The sequence below is a fragment of the Neodiprion lecontei genome, chromosome 6 (assembly GCF_021901455.1).
Source record: "Neodiprion lecontei isolate iyNeoLeco1 chromosome 6, iyNeoLeco1.1, whole genome shotgun sequence".
Classification (NCBI taxonomy): Eukaryota; Metazoa; Arthropoda; class Insecta; order Hymenoptera; family Diprionidae; genus Neodiprion; species Neodiprion lecontei.
Window position 1 is genome coordinate 21,394,096 of NC_060265.1, and position 25,136 is coordinate 21,419,231.

The 25,136-nt window shown below is 38.0% G+C and overlaps 3 protein-coding genes across 4 annotated transcripts; 1 reads left to right on the forward strand and 2 right to left on the reverse strand.

Moving 5' to 3' along the window:
- Positions 1–7,507: 7,507 nt before the first annotated feature.
- Positions 7,508–13,362, reverse strand: LOC107226879 (hematopoietically-expressed homeobox protein HHEX). The gene is made up of 3 exons (XM_015667847.2): positions 12,684–13,362; positions 8,157–8,386; positions 7,508–8,065 (listed from the first exon to the last, which is right to left on the reverse strand). Exons 1-3 carry the CDS (start codon positions 12,979–12,981, stop codon positions 7,883–7,885), a joined length of 711 nt encoding a protein of 236 aa, XP_015523333.2. The 5' UTR covers positions 12,982–13,362; the 3' UTR covers positions 7,508–7,882.
- LOC124295120 lies at positions 8,251–21,204 on the forward strand. The gene is made up of 7 exons (XM_046743746.1): positions 8,251–8,388; positions 18,570–18,651; positions 18,763–18,965; positions 19,038–19,209; positions 19,479–19,653; positions 19,758–20,643; positions 20,904–21,204. The coding sequence occupies exons 2-7, from the start codon at positions 18,579–18,581 to the stop codon at positions 21,063–21,065; spliced, it is 1,671 nt and encodes a 556-aa protein (XP_046599702.1). The 5' UTR covers positions 8,251–8,388; positions 18,570–18,578; the 3' UTR covers positions 21,066–21,204.
- Positions 21,103–24,510, reverse strand: LOC107226877 (uncharacterized protein C11D3.03c). 2 transcript variants are annotated; one of them, XM_046743758.1, is made up of 7 exons: positions 24,362–24,510; positions 23,178–23,436; positions 22,941–22,995; positions 22,328–22,480; positions 21,881–22,050; positions 21,688–21,793; positions 21,103–21,386 (listed from the first exon to the last, which is right to left on the reverse strand). In XM_046743758.1, the coding sequence occupies exons 2-7, from the start codon at positions 23,427–23,429 to the stop codon at positions 21,298–21,300; spliced, it is 825 nt and encodes a 274-aa protein (XP_046599714.1). In that variant the 5' UTR covers positions 23,430–23,436; positions 24,362–24,510; the 3' UTR covers positions 21,103–21,297. The 2 variants fall into 2 exon arrangements, with proteins under 2 accessions (XP_046599714.1, XP_015523331.1); XM_015667845.2 differs by having other exon boundaries at positions 21,111–21,386; positions 21,881–22,038.
- Positions 24,511–25,136: the final 626 nt, after the last annotated feature.

Genomic DNA, 25,136 nt, shown 5'->3' on the forward strand with positions numbered 1-25,136 from the left:
GTATAAACGCACGCCAAGATGCGTATAATATATTATAATGCGAAAGTATGATTGAATGTATACATGTAAAATGTCACATGTTGCATATTTATAATGATACTAAAGGTAAGATCACCAAAGACGTCAATATACATATATCGATCCAAAGACTATAAACACCTCACGACATTTCTATAATTGAATGATAGAGAGGAAAAGCAGTAAAAACTAAAAACTGGAAAAAAAACGAAAACGAAAAACAAATCACAAAAAAAAAAAAAAAAAAAAAAAATAAAAAAAAAATCAGTATCTAATAATGTTAGACTAAACGAATAAAAAAGTAAAAGATGAAGTAAAAAAGAAAAAAAGAAAAAAAAAACAATAAATGAAAAAGAAGACGCAAAAAAAAAAAAATATTAAATAAAAATAGTAACGTTATTTTAGATACGCGAACAATTGTAGATAAGTTTAATATAATTATGAATTTGCGATATATAATGTTTGGATATACAATGAACGACGTGAGTTAATTCACCGTAAACCTACGCAAACTAATTATTGCATATTGGGGGTCCAAGGAAAGCAGCTTACAATGCTCGTCCCAAACACATAATTATACATATCTTTGCAGCGCGCGCGGGTACAATATACGATTATAAATATATACATTGCGTATCTATATGTATACATATGAGTGTTGTATGTATATTTATATACCTTGGTTGCTTAAATTATACATATTAATTAATCTAATTATTCTTATGGGCAACTTGTATTTTTAACTAGGCTTTAAGTTCATTTTTATTTTTCTAATTGTTTGGTTTTTCCGTCAATTATTTCCCACGTACTCTTCGCGTACCTTAAAGTATTTTCTATGCATCTATACTGTTTTTTATCATTTTCTTTTTCTTTTTTTTTTTATACTCTTATAATGTAGATGTACATTATATTACGTCCCGATGAATTAGTATTTTGTACGGAGTTTAAAAAAAGATATCGCCTTTGCCACTGCCAAAGCCTCGATTTGATTCGATTATTATTATTCTTCAAAGATATTGAATAATCTTTGCAAATTATGTGATGTATAATATTTATTTGTACACATAGTTTTTGTTTAAAAAAATTGTTTTATTTATTTATTTATTTTTTTTTGCCGTTTACTTTTTTAAATTATCGTAACCGATTAGCGGTTCATTTCGCGGTGATCGGTTTTTAAACCGATCGTAGACTCAATCATCACGTCCTATGACTTTCTAATGTATCTAAATTATTATATTTAATCGACAAGCTTGGCTGCTGCTTTTGCCCCTATACAGGCTTCTAAACACTCTATATTTACTATAATGAAAAACATGTGAAAGTAATATATTTCTATTGAGAGTGTATAATTTTTTTCTCTCTGTTTTTGTTTTAATTCTTTTCTACATTCTAATTATTTGGTCTATGTTGTTCGGTGCTCCGAGTGGACAAGTACAAAATACTGCAGTTCGTTATATCTTTATATCGTATTCCAGAGTCTGTCAATCAATATGGAACTTTATACTCGACGTTTGATTGCACAATTACGAGGACCGCGTGTTGCTGGACAATTTCCGTTATTACTTTCGGTACTGAACGAAATTTCAAAAAAAAAGAGGGAAAAAAGTGATCCCCGCAATCTCACGAGCGTCGTTAAACGGTTGTGTCGTGAACGATGAAAAAAAAAATCGTTCATTCGGATATACGGTGAGCAGAAAGATAGGCGGTGTATTCATGACAATTCTTGCAGACGGTGATTCGCAAGTTATGCAAATTTTACTCAAAACATACTTCGACGGTTTTTTAATATTATTGTAGTGTAATATGCGAACGAGTTGTCCGAAAGTCAGAGGCGGTCGATCAGGGTACAATATGTATATTAACTTGGCCTCGGCGCCAATAAATTGCGCATAAACGCGTCACAATCAATAATCGATCTTGTTACGTATGTAATTAATTACGTATAATTTGTCAAATTTTTGCGCCTGTTTGAAAAATTCTTTCTGCGAAGGTAAGGAAAGAAAAAAAAAAAAAAACAGAATGCGGTATCGGAGATAATAGAATCGCTGGTTTCGTTCGACTTATTTATTGATTTATTTTTTTTCCGTTTTACGTTTGATCTTGCTTCACTTTTTTTCATACCAGTTCAGAGACCTCACGTACAACACTCGAGAGTTGATAGAAAGTATAATAAGAAACGGAATATCAGATGTGAGCCAAAGATCCGTGCACACCAGAATGCGATATTATCAAATGCGCTGATAATATACGAAAAAAACGTTAGTTAAAAAATTATAATATATTGACACTAAGAGAATAAGAAAAGAAAAAAAAAACCAGTCGTTTTATCGTGCTACGTAATATATTCACGCTATGCGTACGTATTACCTTGTTATTAAGTTACTTATTTAATTTATTTTACATTCCTTTTTCACAAGGGGCTGTGACGTTGAAAAATGCCGAAAAAACGTTCTCTTTCACACGGGAAATGTGTCAATTCTACACAACCGTTTTTCACTTACCGCTTACTATTATGTGTACAACGTATAATGAGTTGAAAATATTAAGTGACTTGACATTCCTGCAAACGTTGGTAATTTTTTCGTTAATCTTATTTCTCTCGCGAACGTTCCGCGCTAATATATATTCGACGATACTATATCGATAGCAAAAATAAACTCAGTGGCGAATAACGATACTGTGGACTTGAATCTCTAAATGATCAGAATTGAAAGTAAAAACTTATACAATACGAATATAGACGGTTTGAAATGACTCGCTTGCCGGTACACTTAGGAAGATGTCGTATTTACCATATTTTACTGATTGCATGCAAATATCCGTAGTAATTACGCGGATGCAGGTATCACATTAAATAAAAAAAAAAAAAAAAAACGAACAATAAACAAACACACACAGCCGGATGTGTGCCAAATTTTATTTTACAATGTACACCGTAAATTTGTTTCCCAGTTATTATACAATCGTTTCGATAATTATTACCCGGTGGTCTGCGAAGTGACGAGCTTATCTTTCAAAATTCTAGTCAATGTCAAGTTTGTCTAATTGTAAGCTGAATCAATTTCTGTGATTCACTTATCGTGAATATTCATTCAATTAATTAATAAATACGACATCTTCGTAGGAAGTCCCAGTTCATTACGCGAACGAAATTTGTCAAGTATTTTTTTTTCGTACACGAATATCAATAATAGTGTAATTTCAATAAAAAATAAATAATAATAACAATAATAATAAAGACAACAACAGTAATGAAAATGATAATGGTAATATTAATAACAACAGTAAAGATAGTGTAGTAATGATGTTGATATCGGAAGGATAGTAATAGTAATAATATTGGTACAAGTAAACGACTAATTAATCAATTTAGAATATAGTTATACAAATTACGTTATAGCTCGCTATATATACCTATATGTACGGTTGAATGAAAACAATGTATGAATTTACATTAACCAAGGGGTCTCAGTCAGGCTGGACTGCAGATGTTACTCGAATGCTTTCGAATAGTAATCAATTTGCTCGGGCGATACTAATGCATATTGAAAGTGTGCATTTCTTATTCGTTATCTCTATGATTGTAAAAGGTAACTTGATGTTTGTCAGTGCGATAACTCCTAGGAAATAACAGAAAGAATACATACCTTAAAAATTGAAGCTACGACGCTAAACGAATATGCATGAATCATATTTTGGTGATAAAGTTGTAACGCGTTACAGAAACAATTGAAAGTTATACTCCATCGCATTAAAGTCCCGTAAGTTTGTTTAGGATTAAGATTTACAGGCATTGAAAGTTAGCGGTGCGAAAATTTCTAATTGTGAGTCTTATGTATACATACCTATATATTTTGTAACGAGAAATCTGCTAAACTAATCTGACGTAAACTTTGCGAGATCTGGCTTTGCATAATTACACATCTTGAAGATTTTCTAAAAATTCTTCTTTGGGTACCTTGTGTATATTTTTCGTGTGGAAAGTTCAGCTGACCCTTTCATCACGACGTAGGATTTGCCTTTTTGAAATTATCGAACGAGAATTCTTAATCAAATATAATTAAGAGTTTTAAATTATAACTGCGTACTCTGTAAAAGATATTACAATTTATGACGCGGCCGCGTTTATCATCCGAGTATGTACAAGAGGTGAAAAGGAAGGGCGACAATTAATTGCATCAAATGAAATCGGATAAAAATGTTGTTTTGAGACAATTGTTCTTTATCATTTTATCATGTAAATCGCAATAATGTCTAAAAGTCAAATTACTATACAGTGTAGATGATGCTTTATACAAAAATATCCTATATAGAACGAATTTTATACGTGATACATTTATATGCAAACACATTTGACAGTGATCTGTGAAAAACAAAAAAACGTTCCGTTGCGCCATTATTAAAAAATCCTTCCATCTTGCCTTCATTCTATCGAGTTTATTACGTGAATTTATCTAAAGTTTGAAAATGCTTGTTATAATAACGGTCGAGGCTTGCGTGAGCTTGAGCGTCCAACATATTGGCTGTCAAAAAAATTCGGGCTCCCTTTCGACGCCCCAAGTCCAAAAAATGTCGTCAAATTTGGCGTGCAACATCAAACTAGGCAATTTCAACGTTAGGCACATGTATTTACTACTTCATGCGATACGAATTTGTCCAAAGACCATAAACTCGATCTAATCTCTCAGATTCACAATTAAACCCAGCTATAAATAAACGGACAGAAATTTAAATAGCAGAAGTTAAAACCTATGCCAATAAGACTTAATAGTAACGAATTAACAGTGATTGAAATGTATTATAAATAAATTATATAATAGCGAAAGTAAACTTTAATCAAGGTACGCTCTGTTTTTCATTCATTTTCGATTATAAATTCTGTAACATTACTTGTAATGTAACGGGGCTTTGCTATGTTACAAGACGTAGAAAGAAAGAAAAAAAATGCATTATTATCACTATAGCATAAAAGTGAAGATGAGGAATAAAATTGAATATATAATTGGATGAATCATAAATCGAAAAAATAAAACATAGAATAATATTTAAAAAATGATAGTAATTCTCCTGTTGGACAATTGGTGTTGTTACACTGTAATTGTAATATAGGCAATGGCAAAGTGGGCTTGTGTGTTCTGCGCGAACTCACAGACACACACACGAACACACACACACACACACACACACACACACACACACACACATACCTTCTCATAATACGATATAGATTATTTAAATTTGTCATTGCTTTCAATATTATTATCGTACGTTCATTCAACTACTCTTACGGTCATTGAAGTTCGAATACATCGCAAATTAATATACGATAAATAAATAAATAAATAAATGAATGAATGAATAAATAATAATAATAATAATGATGATGATGATGATGATGGTATCAATATCAATAGTAATGGTAATAATAATATTATTAATTAATATGAAAAAATAACAATAACGATAGAATGTAACGGTAATCAATTTGCCTTTTAAGGTTTGCATCGTTGACGAAAGAAAAAAAAAAACATTATTCAATAACGTTATTTCAATAGTCACTTGTAGTCTGAAAATATTACATTATCATATGTATACATATATGCAGTATGTATAGGTACATATATTTACTTTGTAATTCGTATTTGTTAAACTAATTTAAATAATAAGGATTTGTAGATGATGTAGTACAGCTTTTCGTGTGAGGTTATTGTGATATTTAAAACAACTTTATCGTAGTATCGGAGTAACTCTGATTTAATAATTACAGTACTGACGAGGCTTGAGTTATTCCTCTCTGCTCTTTTCAAAATAACACTATAACTATTGTATAGCTGTAATTAGCGAGAGAAAGAGGACAGTATAATGACGACAATCTGAGGCCTCGTCAAATACTGCCGGATATAATTGATATTTTTGAAAATCGAGGTCTTACAGCGAACCAAGACGGTGGTTATGTAATTATTATTCAGTTTAATCAACTGAGATTATTTCGAAAGCTTAACACCGGCAATCTGTGTTAATCATTTATATTTTGCACCTCGTTAAAGAGCATGATTCTTGAAGCGTGTAATAAAATGCTAACATATTTATAATCTAGTACTGTGAAAATGTCGGTAAGATGCGGATTCGTTCGATTTTCGAAATATCAAATTTATATACCTGGATCAATCCGTCCATACATGTCTCGCATGAGGCATTGCACAAACGTGCATATTAATCATTGGGACTACAAAAACATATCATCATATGTAATTATATAAATAGTATAAAATATTAAGCAATAAGATTTTATTTATATGCCCGTAAAGTCAAATATAGGTAAATATAAACATGCATATCATAAGTATGACTGGGCAAGGATAGCTTATCTGTAATCTTTACTTCATCATTGTCAGGCGTTAATGTTAAACTTAATTACCTATTAATTATTAGATTGTGAAAGAATTTCTTCAGGTTCTAAGCAAGATTTGGAAATAATAAAATGAACAAAATACGTATGCCTGCTGCTGTTTCTATGTTATTTCTTTTTTTTTCCGTATAAATGTTTTTCAGCGATTTGGTGGAGTTACACGCTTTGTTATACGCATCCCCTGGATCAGCCAACAATTTTAATTGCATATCATTCAAGATCTTTACGCAGTTTGTAATCTGGCGCCACATCGATGGAAATTAAAGAAACTATTTTTGTCGCAAGCTGGCGAGCGAAAGTTGAGGTGAATTTTTTTTCCGCAGTGATTGTTTCAGGAAATAAGTAAGTATATTTCATATGTGTTTTTTGGAATTTCGTACTTTTCCTGTATCGACTTCGCTGCGGACAGTCAGGACCAAAGGGTAAACCTATCCAAGCTATAGTTTAGAATGAACACTCACTTCATCGGCATAATTTTTATTTTCAGGTTCAAGTTATTGAGGAAAGCTTTATTTGTCCAGAATTATCGTCAGCCGTACTTGAGGGATATTCTTATCAGCGATATATATAATATATGATGCATGTTTCGCATAAATTTATTATTTCACAAAATCCATTTCGATGTTATTATATTATTATTATATTTTTAGTGTAAACAGGGGATATTAATACTATTGAATATGTGCAGTACTTCCTTATCAACTAAAAAAAAAATGACAATATACAAGCAGTTATATACATGGTATAACGTAATGATTTAATAAATATATCTTAAATGCAAACTCAATCATCCCATATTTACATATTTTAATATAAAACATGCTGGTCTGATGAGCTGATTACACGTATATATAAAATATTCAATTCATGGGTCGTTTGTTTTCAAATTTCACTGTACATTATAATACAAACTATACACAAACTTTGTTCGTATTCGATAGTTCCGAAGCCTTTCTTTCTCCTTCAATGTCCAATACGAAATCTCACCGATTTATACATTTTCCTTTGTTGAAGGCCCAAGTGGAATCCCGTTGGGTCGGGAGATCAAGTGACCGTTTAACAAGACGATAGTAATCCGATATCAAATTGTAAGTATAAAGTGCAAATAAACAAAACTGCACGATTATAATTTCTGGCACAAAGTTGACCAGCCGTGATCGATCACCCGATCGACTCGTCACGGTTTCTTAAATGTGGGACTGCATAAAGATACATCGTTAATACCAAACTTGGGTAGAAGTATCTATCCACCTGCGTCGAGACTTTTCAATAGTTCGAATCTCGATATTCGCAGCTTTCCGAAACGTTGAGCGTACGTCTGACTTCGCCTAGGGGTGGGAATATTTATACATGGATTAGTCTGTTTCGGGTGAGTGTGATCAGTACGCCTTCGTATCTCGTGTCTCATTCTCAACGGAGATATCGTGGCATCTAAATTGGCTCTCCAACGTTCGTCTAGTCGGTAACCGAAATCGGACTTTCGCAGTCGCTGTCGTAAGGCTCATCCAGCTCCTCGTTAGCCTCTCCGCTCGTACCATTTTTAAGCGAATTTCCCGAGCCTTCTCCACCTTCACCGTTTGCCGCCGTTGGATTGGCGCGTCTCCATTTTGCTCTTCGATTTTGGAACCATGTCTTCACCTGTTTTACAGAACGGAAGTCAAATGCTGAGGATAAGCTTGCAGTGACGAGGCATAACATCAAATTTAATGCCGATAGCATCGTTCCTTACCTGACGATCGGTGAGTTTCAACTGCGCAGCAAGATGCCTGCGGTCCTCAGGGCTGAGGTATTTGTGGGAACCAAATCTCCGTTCAAGGCCCGCAGTTTGCTGTGGTGTAAAGCGGACCTGACCTCCTTTGCGTTTGCTGTGATGGGCGGCCGACAGTCGTGCCAGTATATTGTGCTGCAAAGGGATCTGGTAGGGCGAATAGAGCGGCCAGAATCTGGTTGGTGGAACCGCTGTAAGTAAAGAAAAAAGTAAGCTATAATGCCCTCTGAAATCGGGATGCGCCAAATGCTACACACTGCACCGGGTTATTTCGGCGAAGCGTCCCACGGGGACTTCCGATTTTAGGTAAATCAGGGTACATTTCGTCCGCTGCTCTTTTGTTATCACGCGGCTAAAACTCGGAGCTGCTCAGAGTGGATTTGTACCCTGATTAGCCTATGATTAGGGGCCCCTATGGGGCACATCACTGAAACAACCGGGTGCGTAGCTGCACCAATTCATCTTATTATACACAGTTGTGACGAAAATTTAGCAGGCCTATTCCGTGATATGTCGCGATTTAAGAAGAGATAAAAAAATGTGGTACAATGGCCGATCGTTGAACAATACGGAATGACAGTAGAGATATTAGAGTCGGGGGAAGGCCGGGCGTATGCAGGGGATTCGGTAATACTCTGGCACGATTGATCGATATTATTTTGTCGGGGTAATCCTTGGTGGGTTTCGGTAGCGGCGCGGGCCCAAGGCTCGGGCATCAGTCAGTGCCCAAACTGATAGTAGTACGAGCCGATCGGTGCACCTTGCTCATCCACATGCGTATATCGCGGGGGCTTGTGTGTACATTGTACATACGTGCAGAGACTTGCAGGCCGCAAGGATGAGGAGAGTTGCGGGTGTGGGTTGCGCCCACTTATCCCGCACGGTGGCATTAATGATCAATAGCATTATAATCTCTTTTTGGCGCCTCGGAACATTCATCAGACAATCAAATACATTACTGATAACCGTGTTGACCGCCGACAAATAGACGACTCGTTCCCTTTCGTATAATACCGGTAGCACCGCGATGGTACACAGTAACTATCGTGTATCTTTTAGGTACTAGTATTACTGCATCGGTTCAACTACGCGTGTATATCGGACGTAATCGTGATCCTCGATGAAGTAGCCGGGGCGGATGGGCGTTTGATGTAACGGTTTTAGATCCTTGATCGAGAACAGACTGCGGGGAAAAACGGATCGACCTAATATTGACGAGAAATTAGGTGCTCTTCTGCAGGTTTTCCTCGGTTTTCATGCCTCGACGAATGATTGCGCAATATTTTCTACGCTACAACATAGCTCGGTCAAGTCCGTTCGCCATATTTCTTTCAAGTCAAAACGGCGACCCTGCAATTTCAGGGAGTCGCGATCATTATGGAGCACGTGAGTTTTCACGCGTAGACAATTACATGATACTACGGTAGGGTATCGAATGTGTCAACGATACTGCCTGTAATAAATATCAGATGCCAAGTGCCAAATATACCGGTAATCAGTGATCGATTTGAAAATCAAGGAAATACTGATTAGTGTGTAATGCGGAGAACGAGATCTTCGACCGTATCCTTATATATATGTATCTTGACGGTATATGACCAAGTATTACGTTAACGTCTCCGACGATTTCGCAAACGATGTGATTCACACGAATTAATTTACAAGTCATTGAACATTTGTCATAAATTAGGTAAACACGATTGCGCGCAGTAACCGATGAACACAATCGGGTGTGAATAATAATTTGAGATTTGCGGTGGAATTAGGGCGCGATTAATGGCAGGTAGTATCAGATGTATTATTTTCGAAAAGTATTCGATTGTCGTGAGTTTTATTGCGCGATACTGTTATTACAGTAATTACAATGGAAGTATGTAAAATTATAACTTAAAAATAGTCCGTAATGATACATTATACAAGATTAGCGGCTTGTCCATCCAGCTGACGCACACTGGTATGCGGTAAGGATAGACGTTTCGGTGTTTTTGTCAGATAGGCTGTACACACGCACGACACGATAGAGAGAACCGATTGAACGTGCGGACGGATTGACATATTATTCCAGAGCTATTAGCCGGGTTGTCACGATAAAAGCGCTTACCGCGAAAGCTTAGTTATCAAAAGATGTCGTAGATTTTTGATTAATCGATTTATTAAGCCAGATATTGCATCACTGGCGGAAAACCAGCAATTGGTATTCAATAAAATATTGTTGGTGCGCGATATTATATTTCCTATCTTTATTGCGGCTGTCTTTAAATGACTAACTGAATGCGATAATTGCTGCCCTTTACAATGATTGATAATTAACGGAGTGAACGATAGTGACGCTACTTTTTTTCATAAACAATGTAAATTTTTGCCAATTAAATCTAGTACCGGAACTACGAATCGATCGGTCTGAACGGTTTTCAGCATGTTTGAGAACGGCTGTTGCACCCTTTGCCGAAGAGCGTTTAATTGATATGTATATTTGTGATAGATAGGGATTGTTTGACGTATTAAGTTTGGAAAATAAACTTTTCGAGATAGTCCGCGCGATCAGAGTTTGTGCCTTTTCCAGGTTGTTTACCGTATGCATATACATATACGGGCACCGATTAAGCTTATATACGGTATACGTATACATAATACTCGTGTATATATGTAGAAATGAAAAGGTGCCTGGAATCTCTTTTTGACAGTATCGTTGTACGGCATTTGAAAATTAGATAAATTCTGACCTTGGTAGATCTTAATCTTTCTGTGTTACACAGTGCATCATCGTGAATGACAATTTATTTAATATCAACAAACGTGCGCTGACTAAAATTGGATGTTGAATAAGCACGTGCTTCGAAATTCTTTCACATGACTTTAATCGTTGAGTAATTAAGTAATTAATAACCAACTACTTGACGTAATCTATAATTCACCGCATTAAACGCCGCTTAATCTTAATTACCCTTTCCAGAGCTATATGATTGATTAACTAATTAAATTATTTGTCGTTTTGTTGCGCTCGATTTGCTCAATTATGATCTCCTCGGCTAAACAACCTGATTTTGAACATTTTGTAATATATCCTACTAAAAAGAACAAGCTGTCCATCATGCTCTAACGAATTGTTAGCTCTCTTTAATTACTGATTGTTCCCGGATGTAATTGCTACTTGAGAAAATTTCACCGATAACTTGTCAGACGTGGGTAGTTGTCAGGAATGTTGCTTTATATTCAGCCGTTTTCAGCGAGATACAGCGGAGGCACGGAAAGTAAGTACAGGAAGGAAGTCCCTGAAGATAAACATATCGTGTTAACTCCCGGGCTGCACGAATGATAAACTATTCGGCTCGAAGGCGGGCTGAAAGGCGTACGGTACCCAAGTTTTTCACCGATTATCAAAATTGATTTTACCTCATCCCAAATTTTGAAAAAATCAACTACGTTTGCACTTCGACTGTACTTGTACCTACGTTACGTATATCATCTCTCCAGCCTCTGAGAATCACGGCTGTAAACGGAAACGGGAAGTGGCTGATACTCGATTTCTTTGACCACGAATGATTCTTGGGGTTGATTTTTGTAGATTTCTTCTCGCCGACAGCGACAGATTGTATCGCAGTTGTAAGTGCTTTCGAACAAGCGGGACGGTGGTTATTTTGCGGTCTCCGAAGGATGTTAAGCAATCGGAGATGGGAGTCATACTGTAAAATTGTCATCGAGTCATGTGTTGCAATTCTGTAATACCGCGGGAAGTCTGATCGGATTTTGGAAGAGTAAATTTTGTCGTTACTGAATTCTCTATTACGTCGCGCTAAATTATGATTCATATTCCCAAAGAATAAATCTTGATAATATTCCAACTTCTTTAGTCACTATCAATTATATTACCACGAAAGACAAAGTGGGAAATACGTTCATGCACTGGTTTTGCACCATAGGTATCCTGTTACTCATGTAATACGTAAATAAAATTCCGCAGACAATATCTTTGCGGGAATCCCGTTATGCAATTTACTGTGGGCATTGTAAAGAGCTAAAGGATGTGTCTAAGTACACGTTATAAATTGTTAATTCGCGTTCACTGAACAGCTATTAGTTTGAATATGAAATACGAATGCGAGTACAAGCGTAATTGTGTGCGTATATAAAGCCCACTGCATGGTCAGTAGCCGCATCCTGTAAGAACATCGACGTTCTTAATTAAGTATTATCCTCAAAGGCGCAATATTATCGTTTATCAACCGACCAAGCTGCCCATGGTAACAGTACTTTATCGAGCTGGCAATGACATATGTCGCATGAATTGCGAAAACACGCGATATGCATGCATCAGGTCCCCGATGATCCTGATTTGGATGTACACCAAAAGCACATCAATCGTTCGTTATCTCTTTGAGGCTCATTTCAGTAAACAGGATTTTAGTATGTTCGAAGAAGCTAAAAACGAGCCAGTATTTTTGCTCCGGGACATTGGCTCACCTCTGAAGGGACGACTGGATAACTCACCTCTGAAGGGATGAAGGTCGTAGGGAAGACATAGTCGCCGATCGTCCATATGCGGTGCGTAAACGGGAGTTGGTCTCGCAGGCCAGTGTGCTTGGAGATGCATGGGAAACGGGATGGTGGGTGTACGCGGTGGTGTTGAGGGTGTCATGGGGGTCTCGGGTGACGTCGGAGAGCTGCAGGAGGACCTCTCACCCTCCCTGGACGAGACGGCGCTGTCTCGAATGGAGGATCCACGTTCCGGATGGAGGAGATCGTCGATGCGGAACGACCTCGTCGTCTTGCACATCGTCGCTGTCATTTCCACACGAGGAATTGGATCACCTCTCGAAGCTCTAGTTGCGTACCTCTGCGGCTTGGGTACGATTGTTACTTTCTTTTCGTTCAAAAAAAAAACAAAAAACGCTGATTGCTATTTCCTGACGATCATGTTGAAGGGTTACTGGTCAATTCGAATCGCGTCTTGTCCTCAAATCCTCCTCCAACTCTCTATTGACGGACTCTTCGGAGCGAAGGCCGAGTGTCCTGCATCCAACTTCCGCCAATGACTGAGTCCAAGGATCTGTTAATCGGACTCCTTCAACAGTGACTTGTGGGTAATTGAGTGTCGACTGCCGAATAGGACCTAAAAATAAGCACAGAACTGGGAAAAACTCGGCTGTGACCGCGATCGCCACTCCGTGGCGTTACTTGTCCTCGGTGTCAGACGTGACTGGCAGTCAGGGACCTCAGGAAAGATCGCGTACTGTCGACAGAACACGCCGCCCTTATCACCACGATTACTTCCTCACTCCGCCATTGGACAGCAATAGCAGTGATAAGGAAGATAGGACCCCTTCTCCGGGGCCGGTAGCTTCCAGCCTGCCCACTGGTGCCACGCGATCTGCTTCCTCTCTCCTTCATGGACCCAAGAGACAAATCTAATCCTCCTGCGAGGGGACAAGGATTTTTGGAATTTTCTCGAATTGCGTATTTTCAACGGGTTTAAAGTCATTATTCGATCAACAGTTCGGAAAGAAAGATTCGTTAATAATTTTAAATGGTACGACTGATGCCAATGCGAATTTGTCGTTATAACTCGTACATCGTTCAAATTATGCAAAATTTATCTATTTCGAAGCTCTGATTATCCGAGAATTCGGAATTTTGTTATGCTCAGGATATTTGTGCGATATTGTTGACGAAGTAACGAACTCGAGGTCTGTGAGGGTAATTACATGTATTCGTAAACATCGGGTCGGTGAACAGAGTCCAGGCTTTATTGTTAAATTAGTCAATCGTAATCGATGCCTAGTTAAACTTGATACTGCACATGTGGCGAATGCTGATAGAAAATTAATACCATTTATTGGTGCTTCTGCCGCAGCAGCGAGGCAATTAATCACGTAACAAAACGGAGTCAGACGAGGTTTCTGGTTTTAAAAACGTGCGATAATTCACTGACAACAAGAATAATATTTATTAATATAATTATACTTACGCTGTTCGAAAAAGTTTGCGTGTATTATAGGCTTAGTGGGCCTAAGCTTCTGCCCGAAGTGACAACGAAATCTAATTGATGATATTTTACTATCGTCTGTACCGCAATACAAAATCTATATATTAAATTTCATTACAAGGAATATTATATTTTTTACAATGAAAACTAAGGAAGACAATCGGTGCGTGTACCGTTTCAATGACTTGGCGAAAATAGGAAGTGGAGCGGAAGGATGACCTCAACGGGAAAATGATTGTCGGTCGTTTTATTTTTTTTTTATTTTTCTGTTAACCATAATGGTATTCGGCAAGCAAACAAATATTATCCATATGCGGGTATACGTAGAATATCGTACAGCGATTTTCCGTTTTCTCCACATATAATCCAATTGTAAAATAAATCGAATTTACTCATTAAGATTATTACACACTCGTTGAACCGTACGGTAAAAAATCGGTGGTTTATAAATGCGATATCGAGCTCACATCTGTTTGTACAACGCTACTGCGTCACGATACTAGAAGATAGTTTCGTATATGTAATATATGTAATAACGTACTCTCGAAAAAAGTATCTGAACAGCGTGAATTTCTACGCGCCATTGAGGCACCGGATTAAAGGTATTTACCGATCCATACATCATTCAAGCTATACTGCGATACAATATCGAAGAACAGTAAATCATTCTTTGGCAAATAGGGGACAACCGCCTCCAAAATTTAACGACCAGAACGACCCGGTTATCGGACATATTTTTACAGCCCAGGATTCTTCTAGATTGCACTGATTCCTTGTATTATTTATAACTAGATTCTGCCTTGGCGATCGCGATCCTTGCGCGTTTCACTCTCGATCCTATGCTCAAGAACGAGCCATACTCACGCACATCGTGGCAAAAATACAAGTATAAGCACACGAACGATTTCCATAATTCGTTTTGCCGAATCCAAGAACTTCGAATATCAGGATCGTTTTACTCGCGGTGTTTTATCATGAAAACACGCTGGTCAGTAGCTGAAAATTATTTTACCTGAATTCACTCGACAATTTCCGATTGCTGAAAATGAGCTCCGGAAAATGTAGAGGTTCATTTTTTTAATCATATGTCACAAAAATGATATACTTTGGTTTCGAGCAAATTTTTTTCAAGTATGTGACGAATATTGTTTAGCTAAATTCAAACACCGGCACAAAATCAACAAGAGCACTGTTGACATGGTCGTTGTTGTACAATATTCAGCAGGACTTAAGCACTATTTCACTTGAAAGAAATTCATAGAAAAAATATTTCAGTTACCATTTAATTTCCGACGATAAAGCTTATAAAACGACATGCCGCAGCTTGCGAAATAGACTCACTCGGGCCTCTATTCACTCGTATATTACTTACAATTGTTTTCTATCCAAGGCAGTTTTGCCAAATATGCTTATAAATTGTTCATAGCAGGGTTCTGCAGGACTTGATTAGCCTCGATTCAGGATGGACGGTATCTGATATTTAACCGTATACGTGGTCGTCGCTTAAAATAACATTTGCTAATTACTTAATTAATATTACGCCAATTTGGCCGAGGAAAAAAAACTGCTGGATATGCCGAGAACAAAAAAGTTATCATGTTTAGAAGCCGCAATCACCGTTTCCTATGCGGTTTTGACAACCCGTGATTGAGGCTTGCAGGATTTGAGCCATAGGCGAGTTTTTTTTTTTTTTTGATAATGAGGCCGGTACTTCGAAATACATGCACGCAGACCAGTTGGCCATGCAATAGGGCTCTTCGTGATGGATGAGGGCTTAGCTCGGCTACCTCACCGACCTCGACGACAAGTCTACTTCTATCTTCGGGTTACGAGTTTTCATTTACTGCTTCGTGGAAGCGTCAAACGCTTTATAAGTATAATGATGATTTTTTTTTTTTTTTTTTAGTAGGAAAATTATCTTTTACAATTCTCCCGAAGTAACTGGTAATGTTTATAAACTGGCGACTCGCGTTGCCTGTAATTTCAAATAATGCACACTGCTCGTAGGGAAACTGGTGTATAACTGGCTGCATAAGTAGAGAGACAGTGTTTATTATCATATTTATAACGATAATTACGAGTTACCTTGTTTTCGAAAATCGCGCCGTAAAAAATTTATGGCACTACTTGCGGATATTTTTTAACGTATCTTCCGCCAGTTGACGTAATAAAAGAATTATGAGAGCGAAAAATTCAATTTTTTATCTTTATCAAATGTGGTGAAGTAAGATACCAGACCGTTGGTTTAAATGGATGACTTCAACTCCGTCTAAAGAATAAACTAGAATATTGGATATATTAGCTGATTTCTAAGAATATTAAGGAAAAAGAAATTGTGCACTGAGATAAATTTTTAGTTCCGGTCATCACTCGGTCCTTAACTATTTTCAATTTTTACCACAATCGAAAAATATAGTTCTAGGTACAAAATGAAAATTAGTCTTGTAGCTGTTACCAGAAAGTCTAGTATCCGTTACTATTCTTTCTCGTTACGATCACTGTTACTACATTTTCCTGCAACTGTTGCGAAAATTTAATGCTTGTGCAACAATAAATTGATGTTAAAGCCTTAGTTAACTAAAAAAGTACGGTAAACCGAACAAACTGTTTTTCCGTGCAATTACCAAAAGAGGATCGACAATAGCGCAAAATGGTTACGTGCACCTCGTTTTTTGTAATGCCAACAATGTTCGAACAATTTTTTCAACGATAGCTGTTTTACTGAACTTTTCTAGTTACTATAACAAATGAAATTTTTCTCAGTGTGTATTAAATTTTTTTACATCTTTTAAAATTCGTAAAAAAGGGTAAGCATCTGGCGAACGTTATTTGCTAATCACTGTACAAGAATTGCAATAAGTTCAGTAAATACAAGCTATGATCAGTTAAATCATTGCGTAAAGTTGTTATTTTGCTTATTATAACTTTATGACTGTTTCCGGTTAGGTTGTGATAACAATTAAAAATGGCAGGTCCAAAGCTTGTTCGCGTTGGCCAAGACAGTGTATTGTGATAATTGCTTTGGCGTCTTAATCTTGTACGTTCATATAAACAAGGATCTTATAAGTGCGGTCAGATTGTTAGAGCCGTATACGTAAGTCGGTGTAAGATTATTTTCCTGTATAACCCTTTCACCGCAGCTTCCTTTCGGAACTCCTTTGTAACGGACCGACAACATTCCTTCACACGATCTATTCAAATTACTCATAATTCTCATGCATTCGCTTATTTTTCCAATGCAGATTTTCTCATATTACCAGGATTGTGGATTCGCGTTATAAAATTTGCTGCTCTGTCATTATTACCATCATCGCAGGGTTAATTTACCCTGATTGATCTACAGGAGCATTATTATCGATCTTAATGACTCGGATATCGTTGTTCTGGGCTCGATAGCCGCGGCGAGTGTCCGTATCTTTTATTATCATGTCGAGACTAAGGATTATGAAGATAAGGATTTGAACGATTTTGAATACCGTGTGAGATTTACTTCGAACACGTGTTCACACAAGGGTATGAAAGGATACGAGTGCACGAGGTTTAAGTTAGTAACGTTATCGTAACGAAACATCGGGGAAAAAATCACTATTTACGTAATTTTACTACGATTTTTAAGAAAATATGATTTCGGGACATGACTATGTGTTGTTTTGTTACGGCCTACTTAATTTCAGACGATTCTAAAACCGCGAAATAACGGTTTCTTCTCCGTATGAATCTTTACGATAACGTTACTAACTTCAATACGATACTAGCGAAATGTTGTTAACAAGATTCGTGAGATAAGAGGTCGGAAAATTAGAACAACCTGCGGCAACATGTTCGTGCAGGTAACCTCTGCACACGTAAATCATCGCGTCATCGCTTTACGGGGGTTGACAGTATCACCGTGCAATGACAGCAGCCATTAGCTGATGTCAGTCATCCCTAAAGTGCACCCTTGTCAAACGCCTTGAACGTCGAGTGATTCCGAACCTTAATAGCAAATATCGTTATCGTGTTACGTTGTTCACGCGCTGCTATCGCCGATCCTCGCTGCAAATTAGAGTAAATGATCATATCGGCGTATCACACGCGCTCATTTGCGTTCCACAGCTTCGGATTGTTGGCCGTCAAAATCTGTACGCTTGTTATTTGATTATTATCATTATCATTACTTTCATGCCACGTCATAAACCATTATCGATATTCAAATGTCTCGAAGCATTCTTTCAGACCGTTGCGGCTGTCATTTTTTTCCCCTCTACTAACCGTTGCATACTTCACGCCGTTCGCAGTTTCGAAGCAGCAACGATTCCTCGGTGTTGCTGTAAAATCGTATTAGAAAGAGATACGATTAGCTTGAAATACTATTCCAGCTGATTCGGATTTACAGAAAAGTTTATAATCAGTTTTCAGACATGAGCAGCTACTTGAGAAAACGTTTGGACGATATTGAACTACGCAACGAACAGATGGTGGAAAGAAAGGCCTGTAAGTATGTCGGTGTGTAAAATTTGAGATGACCTTGGTCAACGGAAATCTTTAACTCTAACGATACTCTATTTTTTTTTTTTTTTATTTTCTTCCTTACTGTTTATTCAGACGAAGCAGAAATCGATTCGCTTGAGGAGCAGCTGAGGTTTCTAGAAAGTAGCTATGAGCGTTTGCAAGCTACTTATAAATCTACCTTGGAACAATCGGCGCTGAAGCAAGTTGATCTCGTTGTGGCGAAGGACATTAACAATCTTGCGCAATCCATGGTTCAACAAAAGCGAGCCTTACTCAATGAAGAAAAACGGAAGCTAGTGGGTGATAAACTTATTTGCATCACGCGACGTGTTCTACGCATTATAAATAATTATTTATAATAATCTTAGGATGGCTTGCATTGGCAAGTCTGGGAGGAACAGAGAAAAATGTGTGATGAAGTCTGGACATGTGTTGCTGAGAATGACAGTGTAAATTTTTTGAACGACTATCCTCTCGTTCTGGAAAGGCAGAAATATGCCTTTTGCGCCGCGCAGGAATTCGACGGTGACCACAAGAAAAGTATATTATAAATCATTTGACAGTGAAACGTATAAATCTCAAATTTCGGCGTGCACAATTTCAAACCCGGTACATTGATGTAGTTCTTGCCCTATTCTTAATCACCGAGAATTACAATCCCATAACGCGATCGCAATATTAGATAAACAAGTCAGAAACTTTGGAAATTGATGTGGTTCGAAGCTAATTGAGGAAGTTGAAATTAAAGTAAGAGGTAAATTTTTTCGTCCGTTTTCACGGTTCACCATATTGATATACACTCTGTACAGCTGTCAGAGAAAATCCGGGAATCAGACAACTTGTAGCAGAAGTAGCTGCTCTGGAAGCGGAAGTTAGGAGTGCTGAAAATAATTGCTTATCACGAAAGCTGCAGGAAGTTTTGTCTGAAATAGAGAAATTAATGGGTAATGATTCTGCATACGAGAACGATTATGAAACTCAGAGGTACGTCATACTCCTAATCTTTGCCTGTAAATCTATACGCTGAAAAGTTTTCTTGAACCATGAAAGAGTGATATTCTTCAAAAACAAAATTCTACCTTTTTCAGATTGATTGAAGCCCTGGAAAAATCTCACAGTGAGCGGATGGAAATCGAAGCTGAAATATCACAGATTGAGCATTGCAAGGTTGGCGTTTTCCGAGAGGAAGGGACAGTTAGCAAAACACCGATCAGTCTTGAGGAGTCGAAGAATTTACTTTCCGTCAAACATGAGCCGCAGTATGATGCTGGAAAAGGTGGTGAACATTTGAAGAATGAGGCGCAATATATTCCGGCCGGTAACGCTTCGAAGGAGGAGAATTGGTTCCAACAAAATACTAGACAACAATCAGACCTACATGATTTGGATATTGTTAGCGTAATTGAGGAGCAGGATAAGAAATTGCAGGCTAAGAAATGGTACGCAGATTATGTACGAGATCTTGAAGTCAACGATGGGAAAACCGACTTTGGAAACAGTTATGCTCCGTTGCGTCAGGAAAATGCTTCAAATTTCCCGACATATGCAGACGTATCAACGGTTGATAATGACTCTCCAAATCGAAATTGCGTCCTTCCTGATTCCGAAAAGAAAAAATTTCAGCAACCTAAAGAGCTGACGAAAGACAAATATCCAGAACTTTACGATCCCGAAATGCTTTCACAGTCCGAGCACTCGGTGAAGTCTCATTTCTTTGAAAAGAAAAAGGAAAATGCGCCCAGTGAACTTGGTTTGGTTCCGGGTTCGAAGACGAAGATGAACTCGAGCCCAGAGAAGTCAGAAACGAAGATGGAGATCGGATTACTGCGGGAAATCGCGGAGTCAGAACGGAAATTTGAACCAATCTTGGTCACGCCGAGTACCTTTTTCAAATCTGAATCAGAAATCGCATTTGATAAGAATTCGGTACAATCACGTTATAGCGGGACTGCACCATCCACTTCAACCCACGGCGTAAGTATTCTTACAATTTATGTTATCAGTGCTTCACTTGCACTTGTATTGGCTGGTCGCAATTTGTTGTCGTTTCATCGTGTGTATACATAAGCTGCTCGCTTTTACGTGCGGATAACATAATAATTCATCGACGGAGATTACAACGACTTATAACCGGAAATCTGCAAGATAGCTGATTGCGTATTCATCGCATTACAAAGTATCAATCATAATTATCATTGAAGATTGAGATTTATTTTATTTGAATGTTCTGACAGATGAGAGCGGCCACGAAGAAGTCGAAATTCGTGTTGAAGACACCCAGCAAAATAGGAAAGACTGGGTATCGTCAAAGGATATTGGACGATTTTCATAACTTTATGTTATCGGGGATTAAAAATCCCAAATCGACCACAGTGAAATTGGAGTACGACGTATGAGGTATTATTATTTTTGGCTCTTATTTCACAATCCGTCATAATTGTAAAATGGTACGAATCATTACCATGCCACATTGTATATAACATCGGAAAACATACGTAATGGGTAATAAAATACTGAATATTTGTTTTTATTAAACGAATATTCTGAAACTCTTGGAAATTACACGGGTATAATGAAACGAGAAAGTATAATTGCAGTGTGATAACGCGTGCGTAAAAATTCATCAAATCACTTCTCCTTTCTTCGAAAGACCTCAACTCCCAGTGGGTAGCAAATATTGTCGGGAACTGGTTGTCCAACGGCGATGGATACGTCGCCTGAAAAAAATTAGCAGATAAGAATTCTTTTCCCAACAGCTGGATTACTATCGTTTGTCGATCAATTATGATTCAGACTCATGCACGTTCTATTGATGTCCGATGATATCATCATTGAGACCTTTGGCCCCTGATGGACACTCAATTATTTGACAGGAGATTAATTGTGCTCCATCAAGCAAGTATAACAACGAGTTATTTATTTATTTTTTTTTTCTAATAATGGAACAAGGTGATAACTAGACATTCTTTAATCAGCTGAATATCCAGCGCGCTCATTGAATCGCAGATTGATAATTACCTTGGGGACAAGCGCTGAGACCAACCAGCAAATCCATTTCTGCTATGAACTCGACGTAGTCCCCTTTCCTGGATGGACTAGCTTTGCAGAAGTACTGATGGGTGTCCTGAGAAATCGAAAAACTGAAGGCTGCTTCGATCCTTTACTTGAATTAAGCACTAGCTGCATGATTATCGACACTTAGCTTTTTCACCTTCGTGAATCCGGTACACATGAAAATGTTCCAGACGTCGTGCACGTCGTCTTCTGTGAGGCCAACTTTTTCCACCGCCTTCGTAAGGTAGCTGTGGCAGGAATCGTTTGTTGGTTTTCCGGTTATGAGCTCTATCGTGTGATTGTCGCATCTTGTGCCTGCAAACGAGACTAGTAAGGTTGGTTGGTTAGATTAACCAAACTTATATAAGCAAAACGGCGCAGGAACGTTCCTTGGGACATGCCGCTCGCTGCAGGTATTCGAACCCCGCAGAGTTTATCACTGGCAAAGATTATAAAATAACCTTTTTCCGCACAATTGGTTCGGACTCAATCTCCCCCGATCTACCCGACGGTATAAGGTTAGTTACATGGTTCTTTTTTTCACACGTGATAACTGCAGATACGATGCGAAGTGAAGGGTACTTATTAAACCATCACATTTTACCTATCACGTCATGTACGCTGCCACCGTCTTCGTCAATTCCGTATCGGGATAGTGAGTCGGCGATCACCGTTGCGAGAGGTCTTAAATACGGCAAGTTACTCCAAAGTCTATCGTAAGTTGTCAAGTGGGCAGCGTGCAGTTGCCGGGTTTTTCCTGAAATATGGTATGGAATTAATAGGATAAGGTCTCATAATTATAATATGCATGCGGACAAAGTTGCGGTAAAAGTACCGGACCGCATTGTGTAAAAGTAGTTGTAAAGACGTACGCATGGGTTGGAAATATCTTTTTCTTTCTTTTTAAATATTTGCAACTATGTGTAGCGATGAAACGTAAGTTAATGTTGTGCGTGATTAACGCCACTTATTGCAATTTCCGCGATATTCTTCGACCGTAGGTATATAAAATCTTGTCGCGTTAATGGTGATGAAACCACAATCATTGAAAAGCAGGACATAATTTAACTGCAACTTGATATTTCTAATCGTCCTGTATTCGATATGCTCAGAGGCAGGCGGAAATACGCATAATTGTGATTTTTTTTCTTCGCGTACTGTTTTTGTTTGCCATTTTACATAAGATATGATATTATGGAATTGAAAATGTTGCTCACCGGAATAGAACCGCTCTTTGGGATTGTGTAGGTTCCAAATATTAATGTCACCCACCTGGAATACAAAAAAAAGTATTATTCCCGTGACATTGAATCTCAGTTTTGGTCTCATATTAATATTATCGGTCTACTTCGAATCATATTTTCTAAACTGTTTAAAAATACGGAGTTGAAAGTCTTCAAGAATATTTGCTCTAATACGTTACGGGCATCCTTAAGTTTTGATTAAAATCTTACTTGAGATCCTTCGATCACGGTGATCCTACAGAGGTCACCCTTAATCATTTTCCAAGTTTTTGCCGATTTTTTTGGCACCGTCATTGTCAGAACAACGTCACCGAGCAAAGCGTCATGTCTCGCCTTGTCGTACGCCGTTCTGTCTATCATTACCGCATCTGGTTTATCGTAGCAAATTATGGGTGATCTTTTCGGAAATTCCCGTGGTTTGTTCAGTTTCGGACACAGGCTGGTTGGGCGATCCTCTGTCATTTTATAGCTGAAACACCAATCCATTGCATAATTGTGAATCAATTCTCCCCTGTAAACTAAATATAGCCCTACAAGGCATTTCAGCTTGCACGAGAAATTTTCAGTTCCACGTTTTTTCAAAAGCACCGCCAAGTTCATTTCAAGGAGGTCCAATGAAATCTCATCGTCAGCTTCACTTCTCAGAGGAATTTGCGATACGCGATTCTGCAAGTCGAGCTTCCGCAGCTCCAACGATAAAAGCTGCATTCGTATCGCGGGATGAGATACAGGTTTCTACATTGCTCAGTGTAAGTGTAGGTATTGAGAAGAAGAGATCGCGATTAATCAGAGCGGCGGATACGAAGGCGGTAGGTATACACACCGTCACGGATTCTAAGCGGCTAATTTTTAGGAAAAGTTTGTTACGTTGGCAACGCAGATTCAGACCGTAGCGGCCGGCCGGCTGTGACACTGAACGCTGAATCTGCGTTGCCAACGTAACAAACTTGCCCTAAACATTAGCCGTCTCAGAAACCGTGACCATATGTGCGATTTACTGATCCGTCCTTAATCGCTAACTCTCACTCGATGCGCCCGCGGACAGAAACATGTTCCGCGATTTTGGTTACAGATGTCATTGCCAATTCGGAGTGGAAAGAGGCGATTATTCCACTCGTTTTCAACGAAATACGCGAACTGATTTCAGATAATCGGAAATAAAAGTCAGCTTTCATTAATAATATCGTGAAACTCATTTGTATATAACTGCACAATGAATTTGTGTAGAAACAATCGATTAACTGTAATATGTGCGTGTTTTATCAATTGGATTGTCGATTTTACCGCGATTTACAAGTTAATATAAGTTTCAGCGATATCCCGTTCTATCGAATATCGCTTCGTTGCAGTATCAGGATACAAATAATTATAAATGTAAATATGACTATACTTACGTCAACCACTTTGAGTTGTAAGATTTCACTACGCGTCAGACGCGACGTAGAGTTGTCGAACACGTCAACGGCCTGAAAACTGTTGTGATGTGAATAAGAGGTGATCACTTAATCTACACGTCACGTGACGCTTTGGGTGAGTGGGCAACTTCACGTTTGAGAAAGTTCGGAGATAACGCTAGCTGCTCGGGAACCTTCTAATCAGCTGTTCGACGTCATTGACGTTAATCAAGCCTGACATTTCGAACGGTAAAAACGAGCGTGTTCTTCATTTTTAGGAAATCGGTATAGGTGAAATTGAAAAAGAAGTGAGAATAGGTACAGAAACCACGTGACGACATTTTAGTCGTGTGGTAAAGTTTCCTCATTGATTTATGACTGAAATACAGCGTTTATTGGACATTATTGAAGACCTAGGAGTTTCGATATTCATAACGCTAAAACGCGACGAGCAATGCACATTTTATATAATACAGTGGATAAAATTTGTCTCGTGCTTTTTATGCGACCTTTACGACTGTGTAAATTGTCGAGCCTATGTAGGCAGTTAAGTGAACCTGCGTGTAATGTTAATGTAGATACGCGAGCTGAGTATGGAGATACGTTATACCTATACGCTGTGGATATAATACGCGGTAATGGGCAACGACACAATTATCGGTCGTCATGTAGGCTGCGTAACAGAATTTGACTAAACGTGTCACTTTAGCAATGGCTATTACAGGCACTTTGACACGTACGGAAAATTATTACGAGAATGAAGCGAACACGCGGT